We start from the raw sequence: 17,185 nt of genomic DNA, 5'->3' as shown, positions 1-17,185 counted from the left end.
AAAAAGAAAATAAGAGCATTTTCACTAAATGGTGCTTGAACAACTGGATATCTATACAAAAAGAAAAAACAGTGCTGTATATTACTCCACAAACAAAAATCAATACGAAGTTGGCCATAACCTTAAATATAAATCTAAAACTCTAAACATCTAGAAGAAAACATAAAAGAAAAAAAAATAAAAGAAAGTTTTGGTAAACTCGTTTGGTAGCCAAAAAATTTTCAGTGAGAAAGGAGAATCATTAACTAAAGAATAAAATAAGTTGATAAATTCCACTACATCAAATTTTAAAACTTGAGCTTTTTGAAAGACTCAGTTAAGAAAGGGAAAGAAAAATAACAGGCTACGAGAAAATATTTGTAATATGGATATTTGACAAAGCACTTGTATACAGAATATATAAATAACACTAAAACTGAATAGAAAGATAGTCCAAACATGAGGCAAAGAATTTAACATATTTCATTAAAGAAGATATGTGAATGTTCATTTAAGTACACTAACATATCCTCAATATAATTAATAATCAGAGAAAAGCAACTAGATTACACAGTGACATTGTACTTTATACTGATTAGAGTGTGAAAAATATAAAAAGATAGAAAATATCAAGTATGGCCAAGGGCATTGAGAATTGTAACTCTCATATCATTGCTGGTGGAAATTTAAAATGAGAAAATAACTTTGGTCAACAGTTTCATTTCTTAAGTTAAACATACACTTAAAATACAACACAGCAGTTTTATTTCTAGATATTTTCCCAAGAGAAATAAAAACTTATGCTGTGAAGTAGTTGTGCAAGAATGGCCATAGCACTTTATTTATAATAATAAGGGATTATAAGGAAACTAAGTCAGTCAACAGGTTAATGGATTGAAAGTAGTGGTATATGTATAAAATTTAATACTCCTCAACAATAAAGAGAATAAACTACTAGTACATATAGTATGGTGATATGGTAAATATAAATAATGCTGAAAGATACAAAACAAAAAACGGACATAATCTAGATGTCCACTTATATGCAACTCTAGAAAATTTACATCTAATCTATAGTGATATAAAGCAGATCAGTGGCTACCTGATAGCTAAGATAGGAATTCTGGGCTTGATTGATAAGAGGCTAGTGGAAGTTAGCTGACATAATACAACATTGATTTAACAATACTGATTCACATTCCTTTCTTGTGTACCTGACATATACCAAATTTAACCATATGTTGGGTCATAAAGAAAGCCTAAACAAATACCAAATTTTTGAAGCCATTCAGTTTGTTCTCCATTTGTAGTAGTATTTTAGGGTAGGAATCAGTAACAACAACAACAACAACAAAATAAGAAATCCTCCCTTTCTAGAAAATTTTAAAAAATAATAAAAATAAATGTGTTGTCCATGAGGTAACTAAGAAATAAATGATAAAATATGAAAAACATTCTCTCTGAGGTAGAAGATGCATGAAAAATGCCTGGTATCATCACTGCTGCACTGGTAGTTCTACTTAGTGCAATAATGCAAAAGATAAAAAAGACAAAACTAACAAAAAAGAAATAGAATTGTTATTATTCATAGATGACATGCTTGTATACAGGAAAATCCAAAAGAATCTAGAAAAATGTGTAAGAACAATTAAGTGAATTTTGCACGATCTCGAGATGCAGGATAAACAGAAGAGAATATATTCAGCTCCATTCGTTATCAATGAAATGCCACTTAAAATCTCAACTATAAACCTGCCAAAATGGTTAAAGTGAAAAATATGAGGAAAACGTGTTGGCGAAGATATGCAGCAATTGGAACTATCATTTTTTGCTGGTGGAAGTATAAATTTGCAGGATCACTTCCAATTTTTATGTGGAAATAGCCAATAAAACTGAATATGTGCATTTTTATGACTCTGGATTGCACTCTCAGGTACATACACAACAAAATTTCATGTATTTGTTCACCAAAATACATGTAAGAGAATATTCATAAATTGCTATTCATAATAGCCCTAAAGTAGTTTAAAGTCCATCAACAGTAGAATGGATAAATAAACTATGATTTTTTTACATTGGGGATGTTTTTTCAGAATGAAAATTAGGTGATCTCATAAATGAAATTTTATTGAAAGAAACTAGATGCTTAAGATTATATATTGAATTATTTAACATGTATGTTAAATAATTCAATATACATGTTATATTAGATAATATTGAATATTACATATTTTATATTTAAATGTAAAGTTTTACATTTACATATATTTATGTTATATATATCAATTATGCACTATATCATTTTTAATACATATGTCAATATCAATGTTATATATAAGTACATTTATGCATATACTATATAATCCATGTCATACACAATACATTTAATTATGCATAATATAGTTTATATATTATATATTAAAAATACATGATATCAATATCTATTAGAAAAAAAGAAAAATTACATATGTGAAAATAAGAAATTGCCTGAGAAGTGAGGAAAATACTGTCAGGGAATATAGCAAACCTTTTAACAAATCTGGTTGTGTTTTGTTTTTGTTTTTTTTTAAAGATTTTATTTATTTATCTGTCAGAGAGAGAGAGGGAGAGAGAGCGAGCACAGGCAGACAGAATGGCAGGCAGAGGCAGAGGGAGAAGCAGGCTCCCTGACAAGCAAGGAGCCCGATGTGGGACTCGATCCCAGGACGCCGGGATCATGACCTGAGCCGAAGGCAGCTGCCCAACCAATTGAGCCACCCAGGCGTCCCGAAATCTGGTTGTGTTTTAAAGTAGGATTTTATGAACATTTAAATATTACGTGAAAATGTCAATATAAAGGAATACCATAAAGATGCAGTAGTATAAAAGAATTACTAATTGTGCACAGTCCCCAAGAAGGCAGGGAAAATAAAATTAGAGCTCAGTTAGTAGCCCTGATTATAGACAGAACAAGAGATAACGCTTTCATTTTAGTGGAAATGGCTAAGAATAAATGTTAGATTAAGTGGGGTTCATTTTGCCGCTCCTATTTTTGTTTCTAATTTGTTGTTGCTATTGTTTATTTCCTTGTTTTTTTGTTTTATATTTATTTTAGGTGAAATATTCTGCAGAACAGGTGAGAATACGAAGTGCTAGAAGTGTGATGAAAGTAGAAGTTTGAAAGAGTGTTTGGGTGGGATGAGTGCAGTAACATCTAGCTGAAGACACAACCCAGCACTGTCTGTCAGCTTCAGGCTGGCGTCTGTCCGTTTAACTGGAAACCGATTTGCCCAATGAAGGGATTCTCTAAAAGCGGGAGAAAGTCACCGATGGATCAGCGCTAGGGTCATAAGCAGTTCTCTTCTACTAAATGTTTGTAGCAGAGGCAAATGAAACAAGGATTGTTGGCTGTTACTAATAGAGGGGTTAAAATGGTAAGCAGATGATCAAAAGAGATCTGAAAAACAGTAGGGATCTATGTACTGGAAATCCCTGCATGGATTGGAAAACTATGCCATTTGGATTTTTAGCTTCACAGAACCTACTTTTTCCTTGCCTTTTATCATGCAAGAGATGAGTGTAGGATCTAAGACCAATACTGATGCTCCTTTGCACTCAGTCCAGAGGTCTAACAGCCATCATCAAGATGTCGGGTTGAATACAGACAATAGATGTCTGTGGAGAGGGTAGACCTCAGTGCTCTGTCTGATGTTGGAGAGAAGAGAAAGCACAGATTGGAACATGGATGTTGAGACAGGCATGCCAAACCCCGCCCCTGCCTGCAAGCTCTACTATTCAGGGAAGAATATACTAATTTTTCTGAATTTGTGTAACTAGTGCCTGGGCTGTAATGGTTATAGAAAATTAGTTCTTCAGTGAAGTGTTTGCCTTCAAGTCAAAATGGTTAAAAGATAGCTAAGGAGAGCTCATTAATGTTACCCACCATGGTTTTAGAACAGGTCTTTTCAAACAGAACTATAAGGCATTCTGCGTAGCTACCCGAACTGGTGTTATTCTGTTTGTGATTATTTCCTTTTAAGATGATGCAAAATGTTTTCAGCCTAGAGTATGTGCTTCAGAAAAAAATTAGCTTTGAAAATGCTTTTTGACAGGGCAATATTACAAACGAATAAATGTCATATTTCATTTTGTGTCTGGCTGTCTCAGTGGTGTTAAATTTCTTTAGTTATTCCATGCATTGATTTTCCCCCCTTTCAACTTAAATTGTCCTTTTCTTTTTTTTTTTTTTAAAGATTTTATTTATTTATTTGACAGACAGAGATCACAAGTAGACAGAGAGGCAAGCAGAGAGAGAGAGGAGGAAGCAGGCTCCCTGCTGAGCAGAGAGCCCGATGCGGGACTCGATCCCAGGACCCTGAGATCATGACCTGAGCCGAAGGCAGCGGCTTAACCCACTGAGCCACCCAGGCGCCCTAAATTGTCCTTTTCTGTTGTCATGTTCTAATGGAGAGTTGGCAAGGGATGAATTTACTATGTGAATCCTATCAGTGGTCCTTTGGAAAAACTCTTCATATTTAAAGTGGAGCCACCTTCTCAATTTAATTATAAGCTTGACAATTTCAATTTGGATATGTAACTCCATTTTTACTAGCCTTAACAAAGTCTCTAATTTGATTTTCTCCTTAAGCCAACCTGGCTGTTTAACATTTTTTAATGCATATGAAAAGAGAAAATGCTTTCAATACAGGCCATTCTTCTAAAAACCTGTTCAGAAACAAAAGAATATGTTAACCAAGTATTGGGATAAAATTAGTTCCTCAAGAGAGGTTCAGAATTGATAATAGAAACATATTGAATTAGATGATGGATTTTTGCTGACAAATATATATTTAAGCATTTCCAGTGGTGAGCAGCTACCACTGTTAGGTCAATCTACAGATGAAAATGACACCTGAAGTTAGACTATAAAAGTCTGTGTTTTTTAAGAAATATTTATGCTGTTGTTGTCTACCAACACACAGACACAGAGTCCTTTCATGTTACCTATGTTAACTTATTTCTAAATAATTTAACTGAAAACTTTAAAATTAATTAAGCGTTAAATAGAGCCTGCAGGGATAGGGGACCAAACCCTGGTTTGTTTGTTTGATTGTTTGTTTGTTTGTTTCTTTCTTTCTTTTTTTTTTTTTATCATTTTTAAAAAATCATGGTAAATTTACTCTTTAATTCCCATCCTCTATTTCCCACATCCCCTACCTGTCTCTCCTCTGGTAACCATCAGCTTGTTTTCTATAGTTAAGAGTCTATTTCTTAGTTTGTCTCTCTCTTTCTTTTTTCCTTTGTTTATTTGTTTTGTTTCTTAAGTTCCACACATGAGTGAAATCTATATGGTATATTTCTTTCTTGGACTGAATTATTTCACCCAACATTATACCGTTTAGTTCCATCCATGTTGTTGCAAATGCCAATATTTCATTCCTTTTTATGTCCAAATAATATTTGTGTGTGTGTGTGCACGTGTGTGTATACACATACATATCACATCTTCTTCTTTTTTTTTTTAAATGCTTGAAGATATTCTGCTTCCTTTTTTTTTTTTTAAGATTTTATTTATTTGACAGAGATCACAAGTGGGCAGAGAGGCAGAGAGAGAGAGAGGAGGAAGCAGGCTCCCTGCGGAGTAGAGAGCCCGATGCATATCACATCTTCTTTAACCATTCATCTCTCAGTGGATACTTGGACTACTTCCATATCTTGGCAATTATAAATAAGGCTGCAATAAACACAGAGGGGCATGTATCCCTTTGAATTAGTGTTTTTTTGTATTTTGGGGGTAATTACCCAGTAGTGTGATACCTGGATCATAGGATAGTTTTATTTTTTTGAGGAATCTCCATACTCTTTTCCACAGTGACTGCACTAGTTTGTATTCCCACCAACAATGTAAGAGGGTTCCTTTTTTTCCACATCCTCACTAATACTTGTTTCTTATGTTGCTGATTTTAGCCATTCTGACAAGTGTGAGGTGATACCTCATTGTAGTTTTGATTGTCCTGTTGATAAATGATGTTGAGCATCTTTTCATTGTCTGTTGGCCATCTGTATATCTTTGGAGAAATATCTGTTCATGTCTTCTGGCCATTTTTAAATTAGATTATTTGCTTTTGGGGTATTGAGCTGTATCAGTTCTTTCCCAATACTAGTTTCTATTGTAAGCCAAAGTAAACAAATTAATTTTGTTTGAAAATCAGAGAAAATTTTGTTTGTATTTAAATTATGACACATTTTAAAGATGAAATAATGTTATGCAGTTCTATGTCCTAGAATCTATAATATGGTTTGTTTATGGTTTTTTTCTTTATCTTATTGAGATCTACATTTTAAAATTAAAAATTTTGTTATAAAATAGTATTAATCTAAAGGTTTTTAAGTTGTTTGGAGCTTATAAGAATGACTATTTCTATTTGCTATTTAAAAAAAAAATCTCTTTAAGAAGTGATGGAATATAAACATTATCAAATCACCATCCTAACAAAATACCTTGGCAAGTGGGCACCTGGGTGGCTCAGTGGATTAAGCCGCTGCCTTCGGCTCAGGTCATGATCTCAGGGTCCTGGGATCGAGTCCCACATCGGGCTCTCTGCTCAGCAGGGAGCCTGCTTTCCTCTCTCTCTCTCTCTGCCTGCCTCTCCATCTACTTGTGATCTCTCTCTGTCAAATAAATAAATAAAATCTTAAAAAAAAAAATACCTTGGCAAGTAAGATAACTTCATTTTTTTTAGTACTAGTATACATTACAAAAATTCTATAACCTTCCCCAAATCCATTATTAAGTAGTCAATTTTTAATTTTAGACATTATATTAATGTTAGTGCAAGTTCTCCAACTACTCATACCTAAAAATAAACACTCATTGAAAGTGACATATTACTGAAAAGCAGGGTATATAATGGGTAAGAGCACCAGGTACTTGCGCAAGATTGCTTTGGCTTAGATTCCAGCTCTACCATTTAACAGCTGTATTGCCTTGAGCAAGCTACCAAACCTTCCAATTCCTTTGTTTCCTCATCCATAAAATGGATAGGAGTAGTACTTACCGCATAGGGTTACTGTGAGTTAATATATGTCAACTACTTAGAACAGGGCCAATACACAGGAAGCACACAATAGATATTATCAATAGTTATAAGTTGTTATAATTGGAGCCAAACTCCACACATTTGCCTTTCAAGTATTGTGTTGTGCAGGTGCAACATCAACAAGGGGTCTTAAGCTTAGGTAAACATTGAGACTCACAAGAATTTCATTGTCTACACTTGGCACCAGTTTACCCAGGAGGTTTTAGGAAAGGAAATACATCTTTTCAGGCAACAGGAGTTGCCTCCACAGGAGTTCCAGTAGCAATAGCTTTCATGGCAGCTCACACAGGGGTTGGAGAGGATGATTTCCCCAGGTGATAGCCCAGGTGCAAGGGGATGAGATCCACATCAATGGGAGTGAGGTTCACTTCTTGAGCATCCTCATATAAAATACATATCTGATAATATGGGGAGTTAGAATAGTATAGTACAAGACATTCTGGTGTTCTGACATAATGTAGATGAGAAACTTAGAAAATTAAAAGAAGGAATAATTACCTCGTTTTTTTATTACTCTTGGCTATCAATATCACAATAGGATTTTGAGAAGGGTTTACCAGCAGGAGTTCCACCTTGTAGTTATGGAGGACTACATCACAGGTATTTAACATTGGTTTTTGTAAAAAGATCCGTACTTTCTGTGTATAGTGGTCACATGGACAAAAAGTTGATATTTTATGAGGAAAAAGAAAATATCTTTATTGCTTTTGAACTACTCCTTTTCCATAGCAAAACATTATAGACATATCTCTAAGTAGGATTGAACCTTTTGTCTGAGAATGTTTTTAGAATTGGACAAATTTGTACTGTAGCCTGGAATCACAGAATACATACCACAAAGCACAGCAGAGACACTAAAATAAACTAAACTAAGATTCCTATAAAATACGACTCTATTTAGATCATCATAATTTGGATTGTTTGCAAGATATATCTTACAGTTAGGGTAAAAGCCAATTTACCAAACGGTCTTCCTCTATTTATTTAGATTTTCAAAAAAAAGTGAGGCAGAGCTTACTAATTTATGTTTGTACATAGACAATATTGAGAAATTTACTGTAACATTAGTAGACCACTAAGCACAGTTGTTTTTTTTTTAAGATTTTATTTATTTATTTGACAGACAGAAATCACAAGTAGGCAGAGAGGCAGGCAGAGAGAGAGGAGGAAGCAGGATCCCCGCCAAGCAGAGAGCTGGATGTGGGGCTGGATCCCAGAACCCTGGGATCATGACCTGAGCCGAAGGCAGAGGCTTTAACCCACTGAGCCACCCAGGTGCCCCAAGCACAGTTATTTTCAAGCTAAACCAAAGTTGTAAGAATAAGGACAAGTCACCAGCATAGGAAGGGTGGCTATTTTCCTATTTACTATTGTAAGAGAACAGACTTCCAATTTGAATCAGAGCCCTTTCATTTAGGTCAAAATCCTCTTTTAAGAGTTATTTAAAACTTTGTCCATTATTATGGAAAAGGGGGTGGCTAGAAAACTTGAATGCACATATATACATATAATCCTTAGGAGGTTTGAGGTCTTAGAAGCCGTTTTTGTTCTTGGTTGATACTCTGACCAAGAACACTTCATCTAGATCACAGAGGAATGTTACCAGATCTTAGGGAAAGTAGTTCCTTCTATGGTACACATTTTAAGTTGCATTCACCTAAAAGAATGTTCAGTTAATGAAAGTGATTCATGATGGTATGAGAAGTTTTGGACCTGAGTTTTATAGTCTGATTGGTTTCCTGCACTAAGCCTTTAGAGTATATTAACATTCTTGTCTCTCATGGGTGCATTTGTAAAATTCAGAAAACTTTGTTCAATAAGTTGAACACAGAAACCCCAAAGTGATGCACTGTCCAGCTCAAATTTGACTTTGTTTTCACAAAGAAGGTACTATTGAATGCTTCCCTGAAAGAATTTTTTATCAAAGTGGACCTAGATAAGAAGACTTATAAAAAAATTTTTGCAGACAAGTAAATCGTGCAATTATTTTCCATGAGTAGGCTTGCACTACTGCTTGGACCTCGAACAGGATGTCCTACAATTTGTTAGGCTTGTCTGTGTACCTTGCTTGTGAGGCCAGTGATTTGGCTAATAGCAGAGTGATGCATCTTAGCACACATAGCTCTTAGACTTCAAAGATCGGTATAGAATGCCTGACAAACTTTCCTCATGAAATGGCAGCATTCTTGTAGCAATTGTCCTAATTTGTCTACAAAACTAGTCTTCACAATCTCCTAGGGGCATAATTGGTCCTATGGTTTTTCTGGGTCACCCAGAGGAGAAGTTTTACTACAACCATTTAGAATTTTAAAATAAAAGGCTTTGTCAGAGGTCCGCGTAAGAGATCACAATGGCATAGACAGGGCTTTGCTGATTCAATGAAGAAAGAAGACAAACCAGTATCTACATTTTAAGGCAAGGATTGATCTTAAACATCCTCTCTAAACTACTGATTTCTATATACCACTGGTATATCATGTGATAAGATTACAAAGTCAAAAAGAGGAGACATGCATGTAAGAAGACAAGAAGGTAGAGAAGCCAAAGCCACTAATGAAATTCTGAATGCTAGCAGGTCTCTAGAATGTTCTTCTATGAAAGAAAGACTTGATGGTAGCACAGAGCCCTTGGAGTAAATCAGATATATTCATGTTTGAGAGGGAAATCTACCAAGGGTCCTTAATACTATTCATGTTAATTCATCATTTAGAAAAATTTTCTTCTCCTTATGGTGAGATTAGGAACTACTTTCAGAATCTATCTGGCTCCCAGGGGTTTTGAATAAAAATTGTTAATTATTAAAGGACAGATTTCAGCCACTAATCTGTCCATAGAAGAACATTAATAATGAAGTGCTTTATTCTATTCAAAGTCTATAGTGTTCATTCTTTAAAGCTGTGTACAGATTGAAAAGCTCTAAGTATCCTCTGAAATACGTGTCACTGTTTCATGAAATCCTGTTTAATGTTTGCAGAGTATTTGTCATTCCTGCCACATGCACAGATTTTTACATTTCTGGCTCCAGTAAGTAAAATGACTTAAAGAGGTGTAGTTGCCCAGTACTACTGCCTTTCCATTTACATATTTTTTGGTGTTACCTTTTCAAGAATTTCAGGCTTGGCATATAATGGAGCTAATTAAATTCTCTTCCTAGGAAGCAGCCAGCTAGACCACTGCCCCAGGCACATAACCTCAGCTTACTACTTTCCTTCGCTCATTTATTCTGTATGTGAGATGAGACTCCTTGAGCTGCAAAGGTAGAGTACTCAGGCCACGCAGCTGCTGATGGATTTTTAGCAACACAGAGCCGGTGTTTGAGTCTCAGCCCTGACAGCACACATCACAGAGAGGTGACAGTGGAGGCACAGCTTCCTGTGTGAGTTGGCTGGGGATGACAATCTGCCAAACTAAAATAATGGCAGAAGCATTAGTTGTATAAAAATGAACCAACTCAGCTTAGCTCTACAGTGTTTTGCAAAATTCTATGAATATCACTCCATTTCTCCCTGAGATTATTTTTGTGAACAATCCAGAAGACGAAAATTAAAAACAAAATCATGTGGGAAACCATTTGTTTTAGTACTTTCATTAGTGCATCTTTATAATTAGACAATTTTGTCAGTCTTCCTAAGAAACAAAGGAAATGTATTTGATAACAATCAGCTATTTGGCAATTACTATACTAGGTCCTTGACACACATTATTTAACATTAATAAGTACTTTTTCTACTAAATATTTTAGGAAACTAGGATGAAAGTGGTTAAATGATTTGCCCAAGTTCTAAGGCAGGTCTGGAATTTAAACTCAACTTTATTTGATTGAAAAGACTTGGCTTTATCTACTTTAATACACTGCATGATAGGTTTGAAAGTTCTGTGTTTTAAAAGACACTTTTCAGCGAAAATATTTGGGAAATATTTGGTTAATGGAAGTTAATGGTATACATGCATGTGTACACCTGTATGTGCTGTGTGTGTGTGTATAATACTTATCTGAAACTATAAATTTACTAGAAGGAAGATTTTCAGTTGTTGTTTTTATAAAGCAACTTACACATACAATTGCTTTTCTTGAGGATTGCCATCTTTTATAAAAAGGGCTCAGAATTACCTCTGCATATAGGGAGATTCATTACAAAGAAAGCAGTGACCATCTAGACCTGGACCTTACAATATTATATAGAAGTTATAGCATCCATTTAACTGAAAACCAAGGATGGAAATTAATCTCTTTAAAATATCATCTCATCATAGTAACCGTTAGGCTTCATCAGGCTATTGGTTATATAATCCTACTATATATTCATATCGAAAATAATAAATAATATTACTCTATTTTTTAAAAAAAGAGAATATGAATATATTTATGTATCAGATAAATAAATGATAAATTTAGATGGATGGATTAATGTAGATAATTTACACAGATACATAAAATAGGGATTAACTCATTTCTGGGGTGAAAGCAAAGTGAAACATTTCAGTTTCTATAACATTAAATCTCTTTAAATTTCTGATTGCATTCTTGAATAATAGGTCTTTTTTCCTCCTACAGTTGGACAGCGTCACCTCCCTGATCCAAGCAGCCAAAAATTTAATGAATGCTGTGGTGCAAACAGTGAAAATGTCTTACATTGCTTCAACGAAGATCATCCGAATTCAGAGTCCTGCTGGGCCCCGGCACCCAGTTGTGATGTGGAGAATGAAGGCTCCTGCAAAAAAGCCCTTGATTAAAAGAGAGAAGCCAGAGGAAACTTGTGCAGCTGTCAGACGAGGCTCAGCAAAGAAAAAAATCCACCCAGTGCAAGTCATGAGTGAATTTAGAGGACGGCATGTCTACTAAACCCACAATTCTACACTAGTGCCTATATTATAAAGTCCTGGTGAAACATAGTGTTTTAACTTTACACTTAATTAATTCTGTAAGTTCACTAACCTTTAGAATTTAATGCACAATTAACGTGAAACATTGGAGGCAACATATATTTGGGATCATGTCATTGTCATCTCTGTCTGGCCAGCACCTAGTAAGTAGGTGCTGAATGAATGAACTTGCCGAATGAATGAACATTTTAGGTGTTGTCCAGCTTTTCCTGTCACAGACAGTATCTTATATTTGCTACCAAATGAACATTGGAGACTCAAATGAGTCCTAGTCTTCTGTAAAAGCTTAAGTACACTCACCTTATCATTTTGAATTAAAACATTGACATGAGCTCTTGACTTGGTTTTCAATGAAAGTGGAAGACTTCTTAAAATATTTTCCCATTTAATCTCTATATTTTTCTTTACCTGGCCTAACCTGACAGACATGTGTGATTCTCTTGATATCTAGAGATGAATTTTTTTTTTTCAATCTCGAGATATCTGTATCTATTGCCAATTGATTAGGTTAACATCAGAAACTAACTAAGCTCAGCAGTCAAGTTCAGCCTTGATGATTAATGACACATTTTTTTTAACATTATAAAGATTACAGTGAGTTTTGATGCCACAAATGTACTTTCAGGTCTTCATAGTATTGAGCAGTTTTGTATATTGAGGGTTAGGTTTAAATGGGTCCATCAGAATACATATATGGAGGAAGAGTTATGACCCATTGGGGAAATGGAACACCTAACTATATTCTTGAGTAAGTTATGATAACAGAAGTAGAAAGAGTTCTGTGTGACTCTAAAAATCTATTTGTATTAGCTTGTAATTGTAATTAAAAGGAAGAGGCCAGTTTGAAAAACCTTTTGGTGTTGCATAAAATATAACTGCATGAAATGTATCATTGAACTAGGAAGTAGAGTTAATGGGAATGAAGCTGGAGTGATTTTAATAACATTTAAAATAAAAGTCATTGGGGTCATTTTATAACACCAGTCACTGCACTCATACTTAATTAAGTTCATGAAGGACTTCATAACAATCTTAGGGTCTAGTGCATTGCCCATCCCCTGCTCACGCTTGCGCGCATGCTCTCTCTCTCTCTCTCTCTCTCTCTCTTTCCCTACCTTGCCCCTCCCTCTTTGGAGGAGTTAAGTTTCATTTTTTCTCACACAAGATTACGAACATGCATTCCCTATTCTACTTTATCAAAATTATACTATAATTGTAACTTCACTTCATACAACATTGCCATTAATGAGTTATCTCAACAACTATGTCATCTTAGTTTGATGAAGTAAAATTCACACATTCAATATCAGTTGATACCAGGAGGACTGGTTTGGGTAAAAGAATGTGTGAAACATAAGAAAGCATAAAGTTAAGAATATGATAATGTATGGATGGTACTTTAAGCAAAATTGTATAGGGAAAGGATTTATTTAATAGATAATTATCAATTATGTGGAAAGTGCTAACTTTTTATTGTAATGAATTATTTTATTCTTCCAAAATGCTGAGTTGCCTTGGCTCAGGATATAAACTTCCTAGGAGGTGAAAGCCATAGGTCTTCCTTGCCTTCCACTCAGCACTGGCACACAGTCATTATTCAGGACACAGTCCACTCCCGAAAAAAGAAAGCAGAGCAGAAAGGAATTAGGGAATCCAAATATTTCTTTTTTCCAGAACTATGTAGAGAATAAAAAGCAAAAAAGGGAGTTCCTTTTGTTGAAATGCTACTGTGATTTTCTTCCAAGAGTGGATATTATAACAGTGACATCTATGACCATACTTTTCTCAGATAAAAGTGTGAATTTATAATTTAGTTGAGAAAATAGACTTTAAAAATATCACTAAACGACTAGCTGTATATCTTAGTTCCCAAAGCCACAAGCTCAAGAATCGTAAGTCTCATTTAGAAAAACTAATGTCTATTTGATCCTATGTTAGCTTTCCACAGGCTGGAGTTTAGAATGCAGGACTGATGCCAAAAGAACAAATATACCTTGAAAAATTATACAATTACCAAATAATCTCTTTATCTTAAAAAAATGACCCTTTACTCAAAATGAGCTATAAACAAGATCTCTTCTTCAAAGTAGGTAGATTTCCAGCATAGCTCAAAGCAAATAACTAAGGGTAAAAAAAAACTTAATTAAAAATAAAACTTGGAGGGGCACCTGGGTGGCTCAGTGGGTTAAAGCCTCTGCCTTCAGCTCAGATCATGATCCCAGGGTCCTGGGATCAAGCCCGCATCAGGCTCTCTGCTTTGCAGGGAGCCTGCCTCCCCATCTCTCTCTGCCTGCCTCTCTGCCTGCTTGTGATCTCTGTCTGTCAAATAAATAAAATCTTAAAAAAAAAAAACCAAAAACTTGGAGAATATTCCCCCAGGAGTAAAGTCCACTGTGTAGTAATCAAATATGTGATAAGAACAAGATGCATAGAGCTGAGAATGATATCTGTCCCCCTGAGTGAATTTCTGAGTGGGCAGCATTTCGAGACTTAGTTTGATTCAAGCCCACTAATAAGGGCTTATACATGAGAAAAACTAGCAGCAAATACAATAACAGATGTTTGTGCTATAAAGCATAGTTAAATGAACCTAATCAGGAAATATGAATGTACTATATATATTTATATTTAAACCCTTCTTCTGTGGGGGAACAGCAGAAACTTCTAAAGGAAAGTGACAGATTTGTGGCCTATCCATGTACATCTTGAAACTGCATCAAAAAGATTGGTCCTTCTTCTGATGATACATTTGCTTTTACCTGCTAATCAAGATTCATTTTTTTTAGCAAAATCAATTTATGCTAATTTATGTAGGGAAAAAAAGAATCCTTGAGAGGGAGGAGAGGGTTTATACCACCTACAAGGATAGTTCCACTCTTAGTTACCAGCATTGCAGTCAAACAACAGGCTGAAATAAGAATGATAAAAAATATCCATGAAATCATAATCCAGTAAAGATTTTTTTAATTAGAAAAACTGGAAGGTTTTTTTTATCAAACAAGAAGAATGAGAAATATTAATATCTCTTTTCCTTATCACAAGTGGGAATCATTGGATTAAAATATTTGTTGCTTATGGAGTTTCTGGGTACAACTCAATGAATGAGTCAGGAAAAGAAATCAAACCCTAAATTTCTTTTCTTTTCTTTTCTTTTTTTTTAAATATTTTATTTATTTATTTATTTGTCAGAGAGACAGAGAGAGAGAGCACAAGCAGGCAGAGTGGCAGGAAGAGCCAGAGAGAGAAGCAGGCTCCCGCTGAGCAAGAAGCCTGATGTGGGACTTGATTCCAGGACTCTGGGAACATGACCTGGGCTGGAGGCAATGGCTTAACTGACTGAGTCACCCAGGCATCCCCAAACCCTTAATATCTAATGATCCCCTTTCTGTTTGTCTTAGGACATGAGTGAAAATTATGAATATTAGAAAATATAATATTCTTAATTATGCCCTCTGACTTTTGGAAGTCTCTTCATTTATCAATAACCACATAACATACGTTCCCCATCAAATGCCTTTCTTGTAAGGGTTAAGGACTCCATAGTTACACAGAACATTTTGCTTTTTCAGTCTGGCATTCTGGCACACTTACCAGCTTCAAAGGAGGTCAGTTTTCAAGTTAGAATTCAGAAGGATAAAATTATGAACATGGAGCTAAATGCCCAACTTGAGCCTCAGACTCAATAATTAGTGCTCTTCACGTTCAATAATGAGTGGATGAATAAACTAATGTCTGACACCAGAGAAAATATTTTCAGTGGCTTTCTACCCTTTCACTTTCAAGGTGGTCTTTTCATCACCCATCCCTGGGTTAAGGATTATCCTGTTAACTGCTGACATTTCTCTCCCAGATTGATGCAGTCAGAGCTACTCATCCCAGTTGTGCTCAGTTAATGTCCTTCCCTCTTGCTCAATGCACCAAAAATATCCCTCTCCCTTCTATCATCTCTGTAGGCTACCCCCACCTAGAAATTAATATATTCTATAGTATTAAAATTATCATTTTAATTTCCAGCAGCTTTCTTTCTTTCTTTCTTTCTTTTTCTTTTCTTTCTTTTTTTTTTCTTTTTCTTTTCTTTTTTTCTGTTCCAGGAAACATTCTTACCCTTTTTTGTATCAAGTGCACACTTCCTGATAGGGATTGAGGTTCCCATGGATACAGGTTTCTGTAGATTGGCAGAATGAGTGGAATGAGATCTGAGATTTTCCTGGTGATATTTACCATTCTCCAGTGAATTCATTACAGAATTGCTATATCCTGTTGCAGGACCATCGTAAGTAATTCTTTAGGTCAGTAAAGTAGGCACCGGATTATCAAGTTGGATGAAATCTGTACTTTGTTTTGTCAACCCGTCTTTTGCCAAGGCAGACTGCCTATTGCATATTTAGGAATCAAATAACCATTTTTCTGTTTGGATAGTCAGACATATTTCTGTTTGACTTGATCAGAAAGTTTAGGGCCATCCAGGTAAAAGATTATAATTTGTATATTATCGCAAAAATTCCAGCAAACTAGGAAAATTTCTGCAACCTGAGAAATTTCTATTTCATTTTCATTCTTATATCACATATCAGGAAACAACAATTAATCAGATGAAAATCCCATACAAATTTTTGTCATAACTCTCTCTCCATTTTCGTATCTCTAAAATTAGTATTTTGCATGTTACTACCAAAGAAAAAAGGGTTAGTGACAGAGGCATCTGCATATAAAGTTTTCATTTTGGCCCCTTCTATTAGGCAAGAAAATGTGGACATTATAAAAACCAGGTGCATGTAACTAAAGATGTCTTAACCAAGGCTGTAGAACCATCCTAGATATCTACAAGAAAGAATAGAAGGGAATTTAAGTTTTAAATATTTTTTTGCCCTTTTTTGAAAAATATTTTATTTATTTGAGAGAGAGAATGAGAGTGAGCGAGCGTGAGAAAGGGAAGGTCAAAAGGTCAGAGGGAGAAGCAGACTCCCCCCTTCTTTCATCCCCCCGCCCCCCCGCCACTGCCAAGCAGGGAGCCTGATGTGGGACTCAATCCCTAGGACTCTATGACCCTAGCCGAAGGCAGCTGCTCAATCAACTGAGCCACCCATGTGTCCTTTCTTTACTTTTTAACCAATTCACATGAACAAGAGATTTTTCCTTTAAAGCAAAAGAAAGAATAGTCTACAACAGTCATCATTTTACATGTGAAATTTTCCCCCTCCCAGCATAGATAGGCTTCATTCCTGAACACTTCGAAAGAAGAT

At 35.2% G+C, this 17,185-nt stretch overlaps 1 protein-coding gene across 3 annotated transcripts in view; it reads left to right on the top strand.

The window, feature by feature from the left end:
- The window catches only part of CTNNA3 (catenin alpha 3), a 1,776,580-nt gene extending 1,762,398 nt beyond the window's left edge, over positions 1–14,182 (top strand). For all 3 annotated transcript variants that reach the window (XM_047701796.1, XM_047701794.1, XM_047701795.1), the window contains exon 18: positions 11,614–14,182. In XM_047701796.1, the coding sequence (XP_047557752.1) occupies positions 11,614–11,901 (288 nt within the window). In that variant the 3' untranslated portion in view covers positions 11,902–14,182. The remainder of the gene's footprint in view (positions 1–11,613) is intronic.
- Positions 14,183–17,185: the final 3,003 nt, after the last annotated feature.

This window comes from Lutra lutra, chromosome 14 (genome assembly GCF_902655055.1).
Source record: "Lutra lutra chromosome 14, mLutLut1.2, whole genome shotgun sequence".
In the NCBI taxonomy this organism is placed as follows: Eukaryota; Metazoa; Chordata; class Mammalia; order Carnivora; family Mustelidae; genus Lutra; species Lutra lutra.
The sequence above is the reverse complement of the archived record's forward strand: the minus strand, read 5'-3'. Positions and strand labels throughout refer to the sequence as shown.